At 44.2% G+C, this 17,897-nt stretch overlaps 1 protein-coding gene and 1 pseudogene across 1 annotated transcript in view; both read right to left on the bottom strand.

The window, feature by feature from the left end:
• Positions 1-17,897, bottom strand: part of Mccc2 (methylcrotonyl-CoA carboxylase subunit 2) — a 64,094-nt gene that overhangs the window by 27,525 nt on the left and 18,672 nt on the right. The window contains exons 4-6 of the mRNA XM_041663793.1: positions 17,170-17,271; positions 13,495-13,622; positions 11,777-11,889 (exon numbers count right to left, since the gene is read on the bottom strand). Of these exons, the coding sequence (XP_041519727.1) occupies positions 11,777-11,889; positions 13,495-13,622; positions 17,170-17,271 (343 nt within the window). The remainder of the gene's footprint in view (positions 1-11,776; positions 11,890-13,494; positions 13,623-17,169; positions 17,272-17,897) is intronic.
• On the bottom strand, positions 15,447-15,820 carry LOC121455990 (annotated as a pseudogene).

Here is a 17,897-nt window from a genome sequence, read left to right as displayed (position 1 = left end):
AAACTTTGTTAATCAATTACAGAAGAATCATTGCTCTTGGGTGAAGAGAAATGTTTAATGACTGTGGATTTGAAAGGAAAACATGTAACTTGTGATTGTAATGTGATTTCTCCCTGTGAAAAGATTTTGTTTTTGGAAAATATGTAACTTGTGGTTGTGAGGTAATCCTTTCTTGCATAGAAGTTTTTGTCTTAGGAGGTATAAAAGGGATAAGAGAGAAATAAGAGATACAATAGAAGGAAAACTGCAGGAAAGATATAGAAGGAGAATAACTGGGAAGAAAGGAAGTAAGGGAGGAAGGAAGAAGAGAGAGAAGGAAAAAGAAGGAGAGGTCAGAGAGGAGGAAGAAAAGGTCAGGGTAGAAGAACAGAACAGAAAATGAGGAGAGTGAGAACGAGCAACAGAAAGAAAAATAAAATGAAGAATTCAGTTTTGGCCCTCAGGAAAACGTCTCCTCTGTATGTATGCAGCTGTGCCGACGCCACGCCTCCTCTTGGTTTCTCTGACCTGTTGAAAGCTGGCCTTCTGGTGCACACAAACATGCACACACACATACACACACGCACACACACAAATAATAACTACAACTTTTAAAATCTAAAGAAGAAAGTGAATTTTGTTGAAGCTGGGTGATACTTACAAGGAGTCACCAATAATGTTTACATGTGAGTGTTCCAAAGCTTCCCATTTTAGAAAAAGCTTAAGAAAATCCTTGTTTGAAGATTAACATGCCACAAAGAATAACACGTAAGAGTTTAGCTAAATGCCCATCAACAGTAAGAAAAATATTACCAAAGAAAAGTAGAATATCATGAATTTTTTTTAAGGTACCACATGAAAACAGCTTGAGTTTCTGATCCCAGTGTTCCATCAACTGGCCTTACATCCGCAGAGATGCTGCTTGGGTGAACCGCACACCACAGTAATATTAAGCTCAAAGGGCTGTACTATGAGCTAACAATTTCCCAACTACGTGGCTATCACAAAAAGACCTTTTCCATTTACTAAATGCTTTGTGTTTGTTGTTAAACTGTCTTCAGCATTTAACTGTTAACGTAATAAATCAGTGGCTTTCCTTATCGTTTGGTTTAACAGTCACCCAGAAGTGTGCTTTCAAGACATCTACAGCTACAAAAATCCCTCCTCAAACACACAAGAAACACCCATTGTATCCAAGTTTACAACAGCAGACAGACCCCAGCAGCCTACCAAGTCTGAGGGATAAATGAATCGTGGATAAATTCATTGTTAATATCTAAATGTCTTCCTTCACAGTGAGGCAAAACAATAATAAAATAAAATACCAACACCCTAAATCTGTGTGGTATGTCTGAGTATTTAACTATCTCTGCACTTTATGAATATCTGAAAAATTCTGAGCCTTTTGTAAAGTTCAACGTGTGGGTCATGACCCCTTTGGGGTTGATCAACCCTTCCACAGGGGTCACCTAAAACCCTGGGAAAACACAGATATTTACATCACAATTCATAGCAGTAGCAAAATTACAGTTATGAAGTAGCAACAACAATAATTTTATGGTTGGGGTCAGCACAGCACGAGGTATTAAAGGGTCACAGCAGCAGGAAGGTGGAGAACCATTCTTCTAAGCGAACAGAAGACACTTTTACCTCAGAACCCTGTACTCTCCGTGACAACACTGGTTCAGCTCAAACTATCTGTGTGCTCCAGAAGGAAAAGGCTCAAGGATCTTAGAGCAGAGTCTCGGTGATGTAAGATTCAAAAAGAGAACAGTTTTCAAAAATAAGACCTAAAAAAAACCAACAGGCAGAGTGGAGTTCCAGGAAAACAACTAGAGAACAGAGGAGAGGAAAGAATAGCAACCGTCAGCAAGGGCTGGATACGAGGGTGAGGGTGGTGGCGGGAGGCGGGAGGAGACAGGAGTGCCAGCACGCCATCTGCTATGGAAGGAGTGTTTGCGTCCCCTCCTAAATGCATGGTAAAGCCTTAATTCCCAGTGGGATCTGGAGGGGAAGCCTCAGAGCTGCAACTAAGGTTATACGGTCATGTGGGTGGAGCCCACGATGTCATCAAGGTCCCTGTAAACAGAGACAAAAATCTCTCTGTCCAAGTGAGGACAAAGCCAGGAGGAGGCCCTTCCCAAGTCCTGAACCCAAAGCAACCATGCACTCGGATCTGTGGGGCCCTCCAGCCTCCAGAGTCCTTAGAAAGAAATGCTCATACTACCCAGTCTATCCTAATTGCTACCACCACCATCCCGGTGGAAGGGTGGGTGAGGAGAGCTACCGAGGGAGCAGAGCTACGGAGGCAGGAGAGGACTCACAGGTAAATGAGCAACTGACCAAGTGTTAGCACCTGAGCTCAGAGACTTCCGCCATATTGCTTGGGGCATTGCAGATGCATCTTCTCCACAGTTCCTCTGCAACCAAGGAAATCAACAGTGCACCCTCCCGACACCAGCTAGCCCATACTCAGGGAAAGGCAGGTGGAGGCGGCAAACTTCGAATTAGTAACCACTGCTCCTGGTGTTCCCATCCAGTGCCATCCCTATGAGTACGGCAGGCTGAAACCACTCCTTGTAACCCCCTCACTAGTGGTCCCTCTTTTGTCTCCCTTTCTTGCTCTGCTGGAGCCAAGTAGCAAGCTGTGCAATGCTCTGGGATTTCACGCGGCAAGGGATGAAGGATGGCCCTCCAGCCAAAAGCCAAGATGAACTGAGGGAATCCTGGAAAGAACCAATTCAGTCAACAACCACATGAGGGCACTGGGAAGTGAGCCCTCAAACTCTCAGGCCACTGTACCTGTGAGACCCCGAGTTAGGCCTAGACTCCAACCCCCAGAACAGGATAACAAACATGCACTACTGTTCTACACTGCCAAGTTTGCAGACAGTATGTTCTAGAGCAATAGATAAATCATTTACCTTGGTTGAGGCATGTGGCTTTGTGGTAGTGACTTGTCTACTATGAAAGAGACTCTAGTTTCAATCCCCAGCACTGAAAACAAACAACAATAACAACAAAACAACCCTCTGTCTCAAGTAAATACAATGGAGGCACAACTGACTTCAGTAGTGTAGCTGAGTGTTGAGTAACAGCATGGATAAATTATGGAAAATGCAAAGTTAGACCATTTCATCATAGGGCAAATAGCAAGGAGTAGAATTCCACAAACAGAAGGCTAAGCCGTCTGTAATACAACTTCAGGACCACCTTCATCTATGAAATTTACCATTAACTAAATGTCATAATACTATTCTACTCTTCAAAAACTCCATCCACCTCTAAACTATTAATCGGTGGACATGGAGGATGAAGGCCAAGTAGAATTCTGCTCTGCTCCAGAGAGTGACGCAGCCATCACAGTAAATGAAGGAGACAAAGTCACAGACGATGTTCACAACAGACCAACCCATAGAGGCAAAGGAGAGCGTGGCTGGGAGGATTGGGCAGGAACAGAGAGTAACTGCTAATGAGAAGATAAAGATATAAGAAGCTTGATCCAATTCAGTGATACCCAAAACACAACTAAAGTTTCACAGTCAATGGATGAGCTGTCTTTTCATAATTCTGCTACATAATTTAAAAACACGAGGTGGGAGGGGTGTCAGGCACCCACATCTGGCCTCCAAGAGTGCTAGGCACATACATGATACACAGACACACATGCGGGCAAAACACTCACTCATATAAAATAAATAATTAGGTAAATAAATAAAAATTTTAAAAGCACAAAAACCTCTGCCAGAGGTGTAGTTACTATGCCCATAGGAATCAAAATTCTCAAATGTTTCATCAATAACAAAGAAAGCCTTTCTAGTCACAAGTATATTTGATTTACTCAATAATTAAATAAATATTTATTTATTGAGATGGGCTCTTACTATGCAGCCCGAGGCTGAGATAAAAGGTGTGAAGCACCCATTCATTTATTTTAAAATTATGTGTATGTGTGTGCCGGTGTGAGTTTTATGTGCACCGTGTGTATGCAAGAGTCTGAGGAGATCAGAAAGGGGACTAGAGCCCCTGGAACAGATGTTACTGGTGGTGAGAGATGGCTGACCCATCTTTCCAGCCGCCTAATCACAAGTATTTAAATAAATAAGATTTTAATGCTATGCGAGCAGACAGATGCTGATAATAGCAATAAAGATGAAAAGAACACAACACAGATAAGCCACCAGCTAAACCAGTCAGCATCACACAGTCTCAGCTCATCATTCAATTCTGAGTTGCTTGTCACCCACAACAGGACACAGGGAGGACTCGTACAGAAGCATCCTGCCACCCCATCTTCTGCTCACAGGATCCAGGGATCCCAGAGTGCAACGGCACTGACAAGTGCTCCCGGCCCTAAGTGTGTCCCTGTGCAAATCCTATGCAAGGCCACTCTGGGATCCAAAGTGTCGGAACTATAGAGAAAATTCTCCACTCTCCACTGAGAACTAAAATGCCATCAAATGCATGGCTACACCATAAGGAGTAGACTTGGCTTGGGTTGTAAGCACATCTTCAGTACTATGCCGAAAGGGACATGGAGGACAAAGATGAACTCCACGAACTCCGAGAGGCACCAATCCCCCCACCACTGGAGAGGGAGCCTGCTGTGTGACAGAGACAAAGGAGAGAAGGAAGCCAAGCATGATTCTATGACTTACGAGCAAGAAAGGAGGAGGAGGCCACGGATGACCCACGGGCGACACGTAACCCACTGAAACGACTGCTGTTGTCTCTTCTACAGCGTGGTTTCTGTGTAGCAGAATAAGGTGCTGCAAACCACAGACAACCACATGGGACTCAGCAGACAAATCCATTACCCTCCAGGTCTTGCCCGGGCCAACAGAAACTGGTTCTCATTATAGCAAAATGAATTACAAACATAGCCCAACAGGCCATTCAGTGGAAAGGGGAAGGCTTGCCAGGGAGGTCTTATGCCTCACTCTGAAAAATGGTATGAACTCTGGACCTCCTGTCCCCCACGTCCACCCACACCTACACACACACACACACACACACACACACACACACACATATACACACACACACAGCAGAGCTGGAGACCATTTTCCACTTCAACACATTCTAAGATAAATGCAACAGATACTGGGATAAATGCAACAAAGACCGGGATAAATGCAACAGAGACCAAGACAAATGCAACAGAAACCGGGATAAATGCAACAGAGACTGGGATAATGCAACAGAGACCGGGACAAATACAACAGAGACCGGGATAATGCAACAAAGACCGGGATAAATGCAACAGAAACCGGGATAAATGCAACAGAAACCGGGATAAATGCAACAGAGACCGGGATAATGCAACAGAGACCGGGACAAATGCAACAGAGACCGGGATAATGCAACAGAGACCGGGATAATGCAACAGAGACCGGGATAATGCAACAGAGACCGGGAGAAATGCAACAGAGACCAGGAGAAATGCAACAGAGACTGGGATAATGCAACAGAGACCGGGATAAATGCAACAGAGACCGGGATAATGCAACAGAGACCGGGATAAATGCAACAGAGACCGGGATAATGCAACAGAGACCGGGATAATGCAACAGAGACCAGGATAATGCAACAGAGACCGGGACAAATACAACAGAGACCGGGATAAATGCAACAGAAACCGGGATAAATGCAACAGAGACCGGGATAAATGCAACAGAGACTGGGATAATGCAACAGAGACCGGGACAAATGCAACAGAGACCAGGATAAATGCAACAGAGACCGGGACAAATGCAACAGAGACCGGGATAATGCAACAGAGACCGGGATAATGCAACAGTGACCGGGATAATGCAACAGAGACTGGGATAAATGTAACAGAGAAGGGAAGAGTCCTAGGGCTGGATAGAAAAACCACTCAAAATGTGTTTCCTTTCCAACCTCGCATCTTCCTTCTTTTTTCAAAGTAATTGTGAAAAGCAGACATTGTCTTTATTGTATTGGTCCTGTCTTTACATGGAGAACCTCCATTAGAAATAAAAGTGACAAGGTGCATTCCAGCTGAATGGCTGGCCAGAAGTTCAGATCACTGTCACCCACGTTGCTGGATCAATACTGTTAACTCTGAGGTACTCAGGCTCACCTGCACCAACAGGGTTGAAGGGCAGACAGAATGCAGGAAGTCCATCTTACCCAGAATGCCTCCTCCTCGATCTGTTCATCAGAGAGCCTGATGTCACCAGATACATCGCTTTCATCTCTCCCAGCTTCTACTCATCTTTATTGAAATCCATTTTAAAAACAATGACATCAGCTTGTTTAACCCACTCAACATGATCATAGATGCTTGAAACAAAGGCAGTCAATGAGGTCAACTTCAAAAATAATGATACACAATCCCAGAGAACCTAGACAACAAAGAGGACCTTAAGAGAGACATACATGGATCTAATCTACATGGAAAGTAGAAAAAGACAAGATCTCCCGAGTAAATTGGGAGTGTGGGGATCGTGGGAGACAGTAGAAGGAGAGGGGGAGGGATGAAAGGGAGCACATAAAAATATATAGCTCAATAAAAACCTAAAAAAAATACTGAGCTAAGTCAAGGAGAACAGAAGGTGGAGGGAAGATACAAGAGGGACCATTGGTAATCATCTAAATATCTTCTAAATTTAGAGCAAATGGGTGGGGGGGGGAGATGGGACAGCCGAGAAACTGCACTTTCACACAGCTAGTAAATAAAGCGTATTTCAACAGAGACTAGCTTCTAGTCAAAGCAAAAACACCCTGCTGGCAGTTGAGGCTCAGGTGAGAGGAGAGGCTTCCTATGCCAGAGAACAAGCTGCAACAAAAGGTAGCAAAAGAATGAGGGTTAAGATTATGAACCCCATACATGAGAACAAGAAAGCAGACTGCACGGGCCAGCCTGAGTGTGTACAAGGCCGCAAGGAGACCTCAGACAGGAGCTCAGAAAGGTTGGACCCTGATCTCTGAGGTCTCTAAAGACAGTGGATGAGGGGTTCCCCGGCCCACCATGCGATAAGGATGCAAGAGGCTATGAAGGTGAGGGCCTACTGCACCCTGTCAATGTGTGGGCATTTGCCTTAACAGTTACAGGAGACCACCTTTTACTAAAAATTAATATGTCTCATCTTAGGGAAATGTGTGAAGATATAAAAATTCATCTAATAGTCCTCTAATCACAAAGAACCAACAATAAAGTATAAGAAATCAGCCAGGACCTACCTAGAAGAGTTAAGAATAGCCGTGGAAGGTCAAAGAATGAAAAAGATAAATATTTTGACCTAGAAAAGTCTCTTTTCTTCCGAAGCAAAATTCAAATGAGAGGTCTAGATATCTGTCAACATCACTTTTACTTCTGAAAATATACAGGAAATTACAAAGATAAGATTGTAAGAGATACATTCTTAGAGCTAAGTGGATAAATAGATCGGCAATGGGCAAGGTTAATGACATTAAGTAAAATACAATCTTGAGGTAGAAAATAGGAATGGGGTCAAATGTTATGTCAAAATGCATAAACAACATAGCCAAAGTTATATCTTAGTCTGTTCTGTGCTGTTCAAACACAATACCTGAGATTGGAAATTTTACACAGAAAAAAAATGGTTTATTTGAGTCAAAGTTTCAGAGGGTGAAAGATCAGGCACCCCCTTTTACAATCTTTATTTATTTTATGTGCATTGGTCTTTTGCCTGTATGCATGTCTGTATGAGGATGTTGGATCCCCTGGAACAGGAGTTACAGACAGTTGTGAGCTGTCATGTGGGTGCTGGGAACTGAACCCAGGTCCTCTGGAAGAGCAATCAGTGCTCTTAGTTGCTGAGCCACCTCTCCAGTACCTGGTGAGGATTGTCTAACTACATCACAGTATGTCAGGTGGCATCACGACAGAAACATGTGACAGGAAGAAAGGTCATATGACAAGCTAGGACACGAGAGACCAGAGGGATCCACACTCGTACTTTAATAGTATAAAATATAAAACTCCTTCTTGAAGGGATCAACCCTTTAGGGGACAGCGCTCCAAGGCCGACCCACCTTCACTAGACCCACCTCTTAAAGGGCTACCACTCCAGCACTGTCACTTTGAAGACTAGGCTTCCAGAAAAATCCTTCAGTGGACAAGCCATTGCCAAGGCATAGCATTGCAGATGGCTGACTTATATAATACATGATTAAAGATGCTTTTAATCACTCTATTTTTTTTTTTTTTTTTTTGGTTTTTCGAGACAGGGTTTCTCTGTGGCTTTGGAGCCTGTCCTGGAACTAGCTCCGTAGACCAGGCTGGTCTCGAACTCACAGAGATCCGCCTGCCTCTGCCTCCCGAGTGCTGGGATTAAAGGAATCACTCTAATTTTAAATGACAAAACTGGGGATGTGGTTCGGTGGTACGGCCTGAGAATGTGGGTTTGCTCCTTACTACTGGGAAAGGTGGGATGGAAAGAGATGGGGAGAGAAAATAAAATCAGTTAATGTGTTAGCATTTGCTTTAATAGTTACAGAAAGATCATCTTTTTTTTTTTTCTTTTTCGAGACAGGGTTTCTCTGTGGTTTTGGAGCCTGTCCTGGAACTAGCTCTTGTAGATCATCTTTTAATAAATATGAACATTTCCTCAGGAAAATTGTGAAGATATAAAAATTCATAAGATAACAGGCAGTGGTGGCCACATGCCTTTAATCTCAACACTCGGGAGGCAGAGGCAGGCGGATCTCTGTGAGTTCGAGGCCATCCTGGTCTACAAGAGCTAGTTCCAGGACAGGCTTCAAAGCTACAGAGAAACCCTGCCTCAATTGCCCCCACTCAAAAACAAACAAACAAGCAAAAAAAAAAAAAACCCAAAAAAATTTCAGCTGTTATTGCTCTAATCACAAAGAACCAATAATAAAGTCCAAAAGAAATCAGCCAGGACCTGTCTAGAAAGAAGAGATAAGAATAGCTGTGGAAATTCAAAGAATGAAAAAGGTAAATATTTTGAACCTAAAAAAGTTTAAGTAAGGGGAAAAGCAAAGACTCAAGGCTGCCACCAAAGAACCAATCGCACAACAGGAAAGGAAGATCAGAACTTGAGAGACGGCGCCATGGTAAGAACACACGCTGCTCTTGAGGAGAGCCTGTGTTTGGTTCCTGGCACTCAGATGGCATCCCATAGCCACTTGTAACACTAGTCCCTAGAGATTCGATACCTTTCTCTAACCTCCACAGGCACTGGACACACAGGTGGTACACACAGACACATGCAGCCACTCACACAAACACACACACACACTCACACACATAACATAATCGGAAGACAGCACCAAGCAGACAAGCAGGGGATGGTAATGTGCTCAGGTCTGGCTGAGCCAAGAGAGCCCAGAAAACTATTTTGCCTGCCCTCTCATGGAGTTGCTGATCGCTTCTGTCATTAGATGAAGGAGGTGTTCTTCCCACACCAAGTAATCAGTCCTCACCTGGATACCAGCTAGGTGTCCCCTTATCCAATTCGGTTTTGACACTAATCTGGAGAGGGCACCAGGCCCTGCCAGACTGCCCCCACTTCAAATGCCAAACACAGGCAGAACTACCAGCTTCAGGCTGCCTAGCCATAACCTGGAGCTCTCACCACCCGCCTCTCCTTGCATTTAATATGCTAGAATAGCCCACAGAACTCAAGCAAATGCTTCCCTTCTACCTGCTGGGTAATTAGTAAAGGCCACAGAAGACAGCTTAGGGATGGTACACAGACAGGGCCTGGGAGAGCTCTGAGTGCAGGAGCCTCCGTCTCTATGGAGCTGAGATCTGCCGCCGTCCCAGGACTCAGATGGGTAGAACATGTGGGAAGCTCTTGAAAGCCCCCTAGGGCTTTACAGAAGGGATTTGTATGGCGGCTTCATCATGCAAGCATGAAGGATCATTTTTATTCCCGGCCCCTCTCCTCCAGAAGGTCGGGGGCAGGCAGTGCTGAAGGCGCCAAGCTTCTCATCATGGCTTGGTCTTTCTTGTTGCCAACCTCTATCAGAAGTCGACTCATTAGAAGAAAAGATGTTCCAATTGCCCGGGGAAGTCGAAAGGATTTAGCAGCTTTGCACCAGGAATCAAAGACCAAACGTTAAAATAAAAAAATGTTCCTGGCATCCTTATCTACCAGGGTCTTAGGAGTTCTGTCTTGAAACAGGATAGAGACCAAACATGGGAACCCAGGCTTTTCCTAACCAGGAACAAGAGCAGAAACCACACACACATTTCTATTTCACACCGAGGCATTAGCAGAAAACCTACAGCGACAGCAGAACCCTGAGGCTTGGAGACGGAGATGTGGAGGGCAAGGGCCCACACCAAGGACAAGCAATGACTTGAAACTTTATTCAAGGGGCTGGAGAGATGGCTCCGTGGTTAAGAGCACTGGCCGCTCTTCCAGAAGACCTGGGTTCAATTCCCAGCAACCACATGGTGGCTCACAACCATCTATAATGAGATCTGGCGCCTTCCTCTGGCGTGCAGGCATACATGGAGGCAGAATGCTGTATACATAGTAAATAAATAAATCTTTTAAAAAAAACTTTATTCAATTACTGAGGACAGGTTCTTGGTGGGATCGGGAGGACAGAAAAAGAGGAGGAGGAACAAGGGAATTCGGTGTGTATTTAAAGAATTTGGAGAAAGAAACAAGAGGCGACACAAAAGGAGCTACACAGTGAGAGGCCTCTGGGGTGAGAAAGCTTAGCGGGGAGTGGGGCCAGGAATGAGAGCCCCTGATCTCTGGCCACCCCTAAGAAGGCTGTATGCGCTGAAGTCAGAGGCTATCGTGAGCAGTTTGCTGGATGCCGTCTCTGGCTGCCTCTGTCTATTCTGTCTCTACAGGACACTTACCGCTGATTTCAGGCCCATCTAGGGAGTCTAGAAGCAACCCAGCTCACCTCACAGTCCTTAGGGCAGTTACATCTAACAAGACCTTTATCATGGCTTTCTAGTCACACCCTCTGACCATGTCAAGGAGATGAAATATTTCAGATTTATAACTTAAGTCCCCACGATCCTCTTGAATGGCCGCGTCTTCCTCCTTCCTCCCTCAGCACCACACTGTTCATAGCTGAGTGTGCTGTTCTCCAAGCACGCTTACACACAAGCACTACACAACTGTCACACGCATGGGCACTGGCTCTACATTTGCCTAGCAGCTTATTCTCAACACAGCTTTGGGGTTTATTTATTAGCACATGCATTCTAGTTCGTTGGTTTGAACAGCCAAACACCATTATGAATCTTCTAATGATACCCATCAGTTCATTATCCTTTGCTCTAACAGGCAAGGTCAGTATAAACTTCTTTCTGGGTAGCTCTTTTCCCGTATGCTATAGCTTCCTCTGCACTGATAGATTAGTCCTTCAAAGATTTTATTTTCAAACCGGTTTTCCTTCAGCAACGAACATTCATTATAATCCAGGAACATGCCTGCCATTAGTAAAAGTTCACACTGAAGACAGGTTACAAGACTTTCTTACATTAGATATTCAATTCTGGTTTTTATTATGTCTATTCATTTATTTTGTGTGCGGCAGGGGGTAAGGTTCCACCCTGTGCATGTGCAGGTCAGAGATGAACCCGAGAGAGAGAGAGAGAGAGAGAGAGAGAGAGAGAGAGAGAGAGAGAGACTGTTCTCTCTTCCACTCAAGTCACAGGCTTGGTGGCAGGAGTCTTTACTTCTCTGAGCCATGTCACCCGACTAAATTCTGCTTTATTTTTAATTCATCGGGATTTCAGGATAGAAATGACACTTGGAGATTTTTTTCTAAACAGACAAACAAAACCCATATTTGACTAATGAGAAATTACCTGTGTGATATTTTTAGAAGACATAACTGCCTGATTATAGAATATGCGGCCAAAGTGGTCTCGATCTGGAAAGGTGTCTGCTTGCCGAGGTAAGTTGGCCCCTCCTGAGTCAACTGTATGAGGAAAAGGAGAGAAATGAGCACAGCTTAGCAAATGGCCACCGTTAATTAGATCCATTAGGGTCTAAGATAACTAGGCCTTAATCTCAGTCACAAAAGCTCCCCCCACCCCCCGCCAGTGTGTAGAATCTAGAGTCTCAGGCCCCCAAACACAACCGAAGCTTTCCTCCCAGCACATTAGGCTTTCCAACCTTCAGTCAAAACTCCACATAAACTTCTCAGGACGCTGTCCCTTTAAGAGCAGCCAAAGACCCAGAAACACCATGAATTCACCAGCAGAACTGAAGCTGCATCTTCCTAGACCAATACAAGAATCACTAAAGGATTAATGGGTAATTTGTATATTGCTTTTTTGTACTTGCTCTCTTGTTTTTATTTTTATTTTTTTTCTTTAAGTGGTTTGGCTGTATAACTCATGCTGTGATCCTCCTGCCTCAGCTTCCTAAGCAGTAAGATTTACTACAAATCAACAAAACAGGTGATGGTGTGGACCACCACTCAGGGTGACCAAGCGTGTAAAGCCAGCTTGGGCTACACCAGGAGACTTTTGTCTGAAAACAGAGCTCCTTATTCACAGGGGTGTGATGATAAGATCAAATGTGTTTCCTGGCCATTCTAAACACCTCAAACTTCCTTAGCTGCGAAATGAACAATAGTAGCCATTTCATATAGTTATGAGGACGTAAAATTACTAATGTAAAAAGAAAAATAAAAGCTAGGTGTGGCGGTGCACATCTTTATAATCCTAGCACTCGGGAAGGTGGAGGAGCTCTGTGAGCGCCAAGCTAGCCAAGGCTACATAGACCATGTCTCAAAAAAAGAGAGAAAGAATTAGAAATCAATCCTACACCTACTATTATTGCCTACAAGCACTGTCTTTTATTATTTAATATTCTGCATCCTATCTACCATTAAAGATGACCTCTCTGAAGAGAGACAACCTCTTCAGTAGAGCTGCCCATCTAGAGACCGGCAGGAGCCTGCAGGCAGTTTGGCTGCATTTGCTGTTTTCTATGTGCAAAGACGTTCACACTGAGTCGACCAGGAAAATGCACTTTTCTCTATTATGACCTGTTCCAATGTTTACAAATGAACAACGTAGGCGAGCGTTTTGGCAAGCTACACCAGTATCCAGAAGCTGCCAGTTCTAAACTGCTTTGCTTTAAGATTCTGTTCAAAATAGCCTTTAATGCAAATGTAGTTTACTTTCAAAAGAAGACTGGCTTTCTTTGGAAATCAACTGTATCTTAAATTACAACCTATTCAAATTATGTAATATTCAAGGACTTAATACAGTGCCTGACTCTCAAGAGATCCATAAATATTAGCTATTTTTTAATAGTTTGAGTAATTATAGTTAACAGAAACATAAGATACCCAGGGGAAAAGCCAGCACACAACAAGCCATTAATTTCCTTGTGTACTACGGGCAGTCCTTAGTTACCTTCGCCCACAGTCTTCAGCAAACACTGTATTCCTTTCTAACTGCAGGAGGAGCCAGCAGTATTTTAAAACACCCAGTAATGACGTCACCCACATAGCCTGCCACAGTCTCCCATTTTCCCAGCTAACACAGTTCCCAGAGCACTTGTGACTTGCCCAGATAGATGCACGGGAGCCTGTTCTGCAGGGCGATCTCTTGGGCCCGTAAGTGCTTCTTCACCGTCACTGGGTAGTAGGTGCCTCCTTTGACAGTGGCATCGTTGGCCACGATCATGCATTCTACTCTGAAAGGCAGAAGTTCCATTGAAAGAGACTATGAGATCTCTACAAAAGTAAAAGCAACTCAGCTTATTATAACAAGAGCACGCAAGGCAGTCTTCCACTTCTGGGGCAAGTCACTACCGCCACTCACTAGCCAGTGGCCCCATGCTGCAAAACCAAGCTTTAATCAAGGTTCACATTCATTAATCCAACAGAAAATAATTACTTTTAATAAGATTACACGCTCACATTTGATTTTGAAAGAGCCATGAGTTCTCCCTTAGTATAGAGGCATTAACCTAAACCACTGTTCTGTGAGGTTCTTTCGGTTCATTTTCTTTAAGATTTTATTTTTATTATATAGATTATACACACACACACACACATTTGCCTGCATGTATATCTGTGCACCACATATGTGTAGTACCAAGAAAGGCCAGAAGAAAGTGTTGGGTCCTCTGGAACTGGGGTTACAGATGATTATTAGCTGCACATAGGTGCTGGGAACTGAATCCCAGTCCTCTGGAAGAGCAGGCAGTGTTCTCACCACTGAGCCATCTCTCCCACACTCACTATGGTTCTTAAAATGAAAATGATCCTAACAAGAGGATGATGTCTTTTTGAAAATTCAACTCTCTAGGCTAAGGAACTCTCTTAACATAAATCTGTAAAGTGTCCCTTTAAGGAGCCGGAGAGATGGCTCAGTGGTTAAGAGCACTGCTTTTGTAGAGGACCCGGGTTCAATTCCCAGCACCCACATGACAGCTCACACCTATCTGTAACTCCAGCCCCAGAAGATCTGACAACTCAGGGAGATACACATGCAGGTAAAACACCAATGCACATAAAATAAAAATAAATAAATTATAAAGTGTCCTTTAAAGAAAGAAACTGAATGGGGCTAGAGGGATGGCCCAGCAGTTAAGAACACTGCCTGCTGTCTCAGAGGACCCAGGTTTGAGTCCAGCACCCAGATGGTGGCTCACAGCATCTGTAACTCCAATTTCATAAAATCCATCATCCTTGTCTGACCTCCCTCGGCACTGGCACACACATGGTACACAGACATACATTCAGACAAAAACACTCACGTGTTTAACCAAAAAATAAATTTAAAAAAGTAGAAAAAAATGAGAATAAACTGCCAGTAGTACTAAGATATGTTTTTCATATTCTCAAAATGACTTAATAGCTGTATGTAGTGGTATTTGTAATCCCAGCACTTGTGAAGTAGGGGCAGGAGGATCCAAAGTTTGAAATCAATTACACAGTGAGTTCAAGGCCAGCCTGGGCAAAAGAGTAAGACCCTGACTTTAAAAAAACAAGGCCTGAGGACAGAGCTCAGGGACACTTGCCCTGAATATACACAGCACAGAGTTCAAATCCCAGTACCACAAGAAAAAAGAAAAACAATGTTCTTTACTACTTCATCCATAGAAAACAATCACACACACACACACACACACACACACACACACAAACTTTCTAAAATAAATCTGTGTTATTTGAAGTCACAATAAATACAAATTTTACATAGCACAGCACAAAGGGCTGTGTATATGGATTAGCTGGGAGAGTGTTGCATGTTACACTTGAAGGCCTACGTTCGATTTCCAGTGTCACTTACACCTGGCATGGTGGCATATGTCCATAATCAATCCCCCACAGACAGGCTACAGAAAGAGAAATTAACTCGGTTCACAAAAATACTGTGATGCGCATCTGTGTGGTTTTGCCCATCGACACCCATTACTCAGTTATAGAACTAAAATTTCTTTTAGTAACTGCTTCTGTTTTCTTTTTCTCAAAGTTATTTTCAGGTTTATTGAAAATATGACAGAACGGACTCAAACAGCTCCATGGGGTGTTTTTAAATGAAGCCCAACTTTAGGCTGAGTGACCTTCAGGTTGGAGAGACTGCCGAAGTCCAGAAGCTTCGGCATTTCCTTGGTCTCCTGATCCAGGGCTGAGACCTCAGGAACATAATTCTCTCTCCTTTCTCTCACAGGACCTCCCTGAATCCTCTTCATCAGATACGTGACATCAATATAGCCGGCTGGCTATCTTGTTGCAGTTTCTTGCTGGAGAAAATGGTGATTTCCTCGCACATGCACTTGTTGGTGTGTAAGTCATCACCCAGGCATGTGTAGTACTTCTTGAGAATGACCTGCATCACCTTCTTCATAGCCTTGGTACGAGCGCGGTCCATGCTGCGGTCCATGCTGATGGGTCCCGGTAAAAGAGCCTGCTTCTGTTTTTAAGCCACTTGGTTCAAACAGCACACCCCACAGAGTTAAGAAGAGAGCGAGCACACGAACCGGGCCTTCCTCCTCAGTGATCCTGCTGCTGCTGAGCAGCCAGCAGGCTAGCACAAACCCCAAGCCCTCTGCTGGCTGCAGCTTGAAAGTTCATTGCCCATATGCCAGCAGTCACCTGCATCCACCTGCATCCACCTCAGCCTCTGGGTGTGAGAGCCAACAGAGCCAGGCAGAGCCAGGAAGAACAGAGCTAACTGTCTGAGCTCTGAGCCCTAGCCAGCCCAAACTGAGCAGAAAAGAAGGTCATAACGAGGCTGCCTGGGGACACAACGGACACCTGCTCCTAAAACAGCTGTATTCACCACCTGTGCAAGAGTTTACGTGGAGAGTTCCTAAAACTTGGCGAGCCAATGGAGAAGACTTGTTTTAGTTTTTTAGCAGGTGTCAATTTCAAATAGCTTCTTGGTTAGGGGTAGGGCATTCTCAGTGCTGGGGTTTTATTTGGTTTAATCACGTGTAGGTCTTGTGTATGCTGCCAGTGTCTGTGAGTTCCTGTGTGGATCAGTTCCTATGTGGATCAGTTCCTATGTGGATCAGTTCCGTTGTGTCTGGAAGAAGCTGTTTCCTTGGACTCATCCACCACCTCTGGCTCACACCATCTTCCTGCCTCCTCTTCCAAATAGATTTTTGTGCTACTGATTTTCTTTTCCTTCTCTTTTCTTTTTGAATTTTGAGAAGGGATTTCTCTACATAGCCCAGGCTGTCCTGGAACTCACCATGTAGACCAGGCTGGCCTCAAACTCAAGAGATCTGCCTGCCTCTGCTGGCATTAAAGGTGTGCCCAACACATGGCTTTAATAATTGGGTTTCTTTGTGTTTTTTTTTTTTAGTTTGTTTTTTTCTCCTCTTTTTTTTATTCTCTCTCTCTCTCTCTCTCTCTCTCTCTCTCTCTCTCTGAGAGAGAAAAAACCATGAAGTTGTATGGGTAGAGAAGTGGGGAGGACCTGGGAGGAACTCGGGGAAAGGGCAAGAATATGATCAAACTATATTGTGGGAAAAATTTTAATAAAAAAATTAAAAAGCCCATACCTGGGGGTAGTGGGTAAGTCTAAACTGGATCCAAAAACTGACTAATTTTTATTTTTCTCCCTCCAGTTTGTGGTCTCTAGAGCTCCAGAGAGGAACCGGATACCTATCTGAGACGCTCAAGTCTTACGAGCACAAAGCTTGCCTGCCAACATGCAGGATGGGTGGCAGGCACCTGCACTCACAATTCCTGCCCCTCACAACTGAGCACAGGCAGAATACTCACCCTGACACTCGCCCAATGCCCGTAATGATGCCACCTGCAGGGACTTCCTCGTCACCATATAACTGGTAACCTGCAAACTGGGAGAATTCCAGAAAGGGAGACCTAAGCGGAAGAAAGGATGTTGTCTAAGTTAAATATCTGTATTTAAAAAGTTACACATAAGAATGCAAAGATTTTTCTAAACAGGGAAGCATTTCAAATATGCATGTTGTACATAAAAATCTACAAAAAGATTTCTAAAATAAGACCTGACAAACATGCCATAGGAATTTACGTGGTACAACCAGGTAGCGGGCTACTGGAACTTACTGGTAAAGTGTAAGGCAAAGGCGTATATACCACAGAAAGGCGACAGCAGGGAGTGTTCACCATGTGCATGGCTCTCTTCTGTGGGCTTCATAAACACTTTGCTAACGGGGAAATCAGAACCCAGTTGCTAGCCTCAGTTCACATAAGTAATAAGTGTCAGATCGGGGATTTCCAGAAGCAGGCTGTCCCCATGCCAGGCTCTTCTCCAGCGCGCACAGTACTGTCCACCTCCACTCACACGCGTGCTCGAGACACACCTGGCGGGGAGCCTAGAATGCTCGCGCTGGTATGACTGCCTTTGTTTTGCTTTTCTGATGCAGGTGCCTGATACACATCTGCACAAAAAATGGGCTAAAGGAATGTGTGCTGGGGGCTGTAAGAAGGCCCATCGACACTTGCATACAGGCCTGGCGACTTGG

Source organism: Microtus oregoni, unplaced genomic scaffold (genome assembly GCF_018167655.1).
Source record: "Microtus oregoni isolate MIOR12 unplaced genomic scaffold, Mior012 000014F_ref0000157, whole genome shotgun sequence".
Classification (NCBI taxonomy): domain Eukaryota; kingdom Metazoa; phylum Chordata; class Mammalia; order Rodentia; family Cricetidae; genus Microtus; species Microtus oregoni.
The sequence above is the reverse complement of the archived record's forward strand: the minus strand, read 5'-3'. Positions and strand labels throughout refer to the sequence as shown.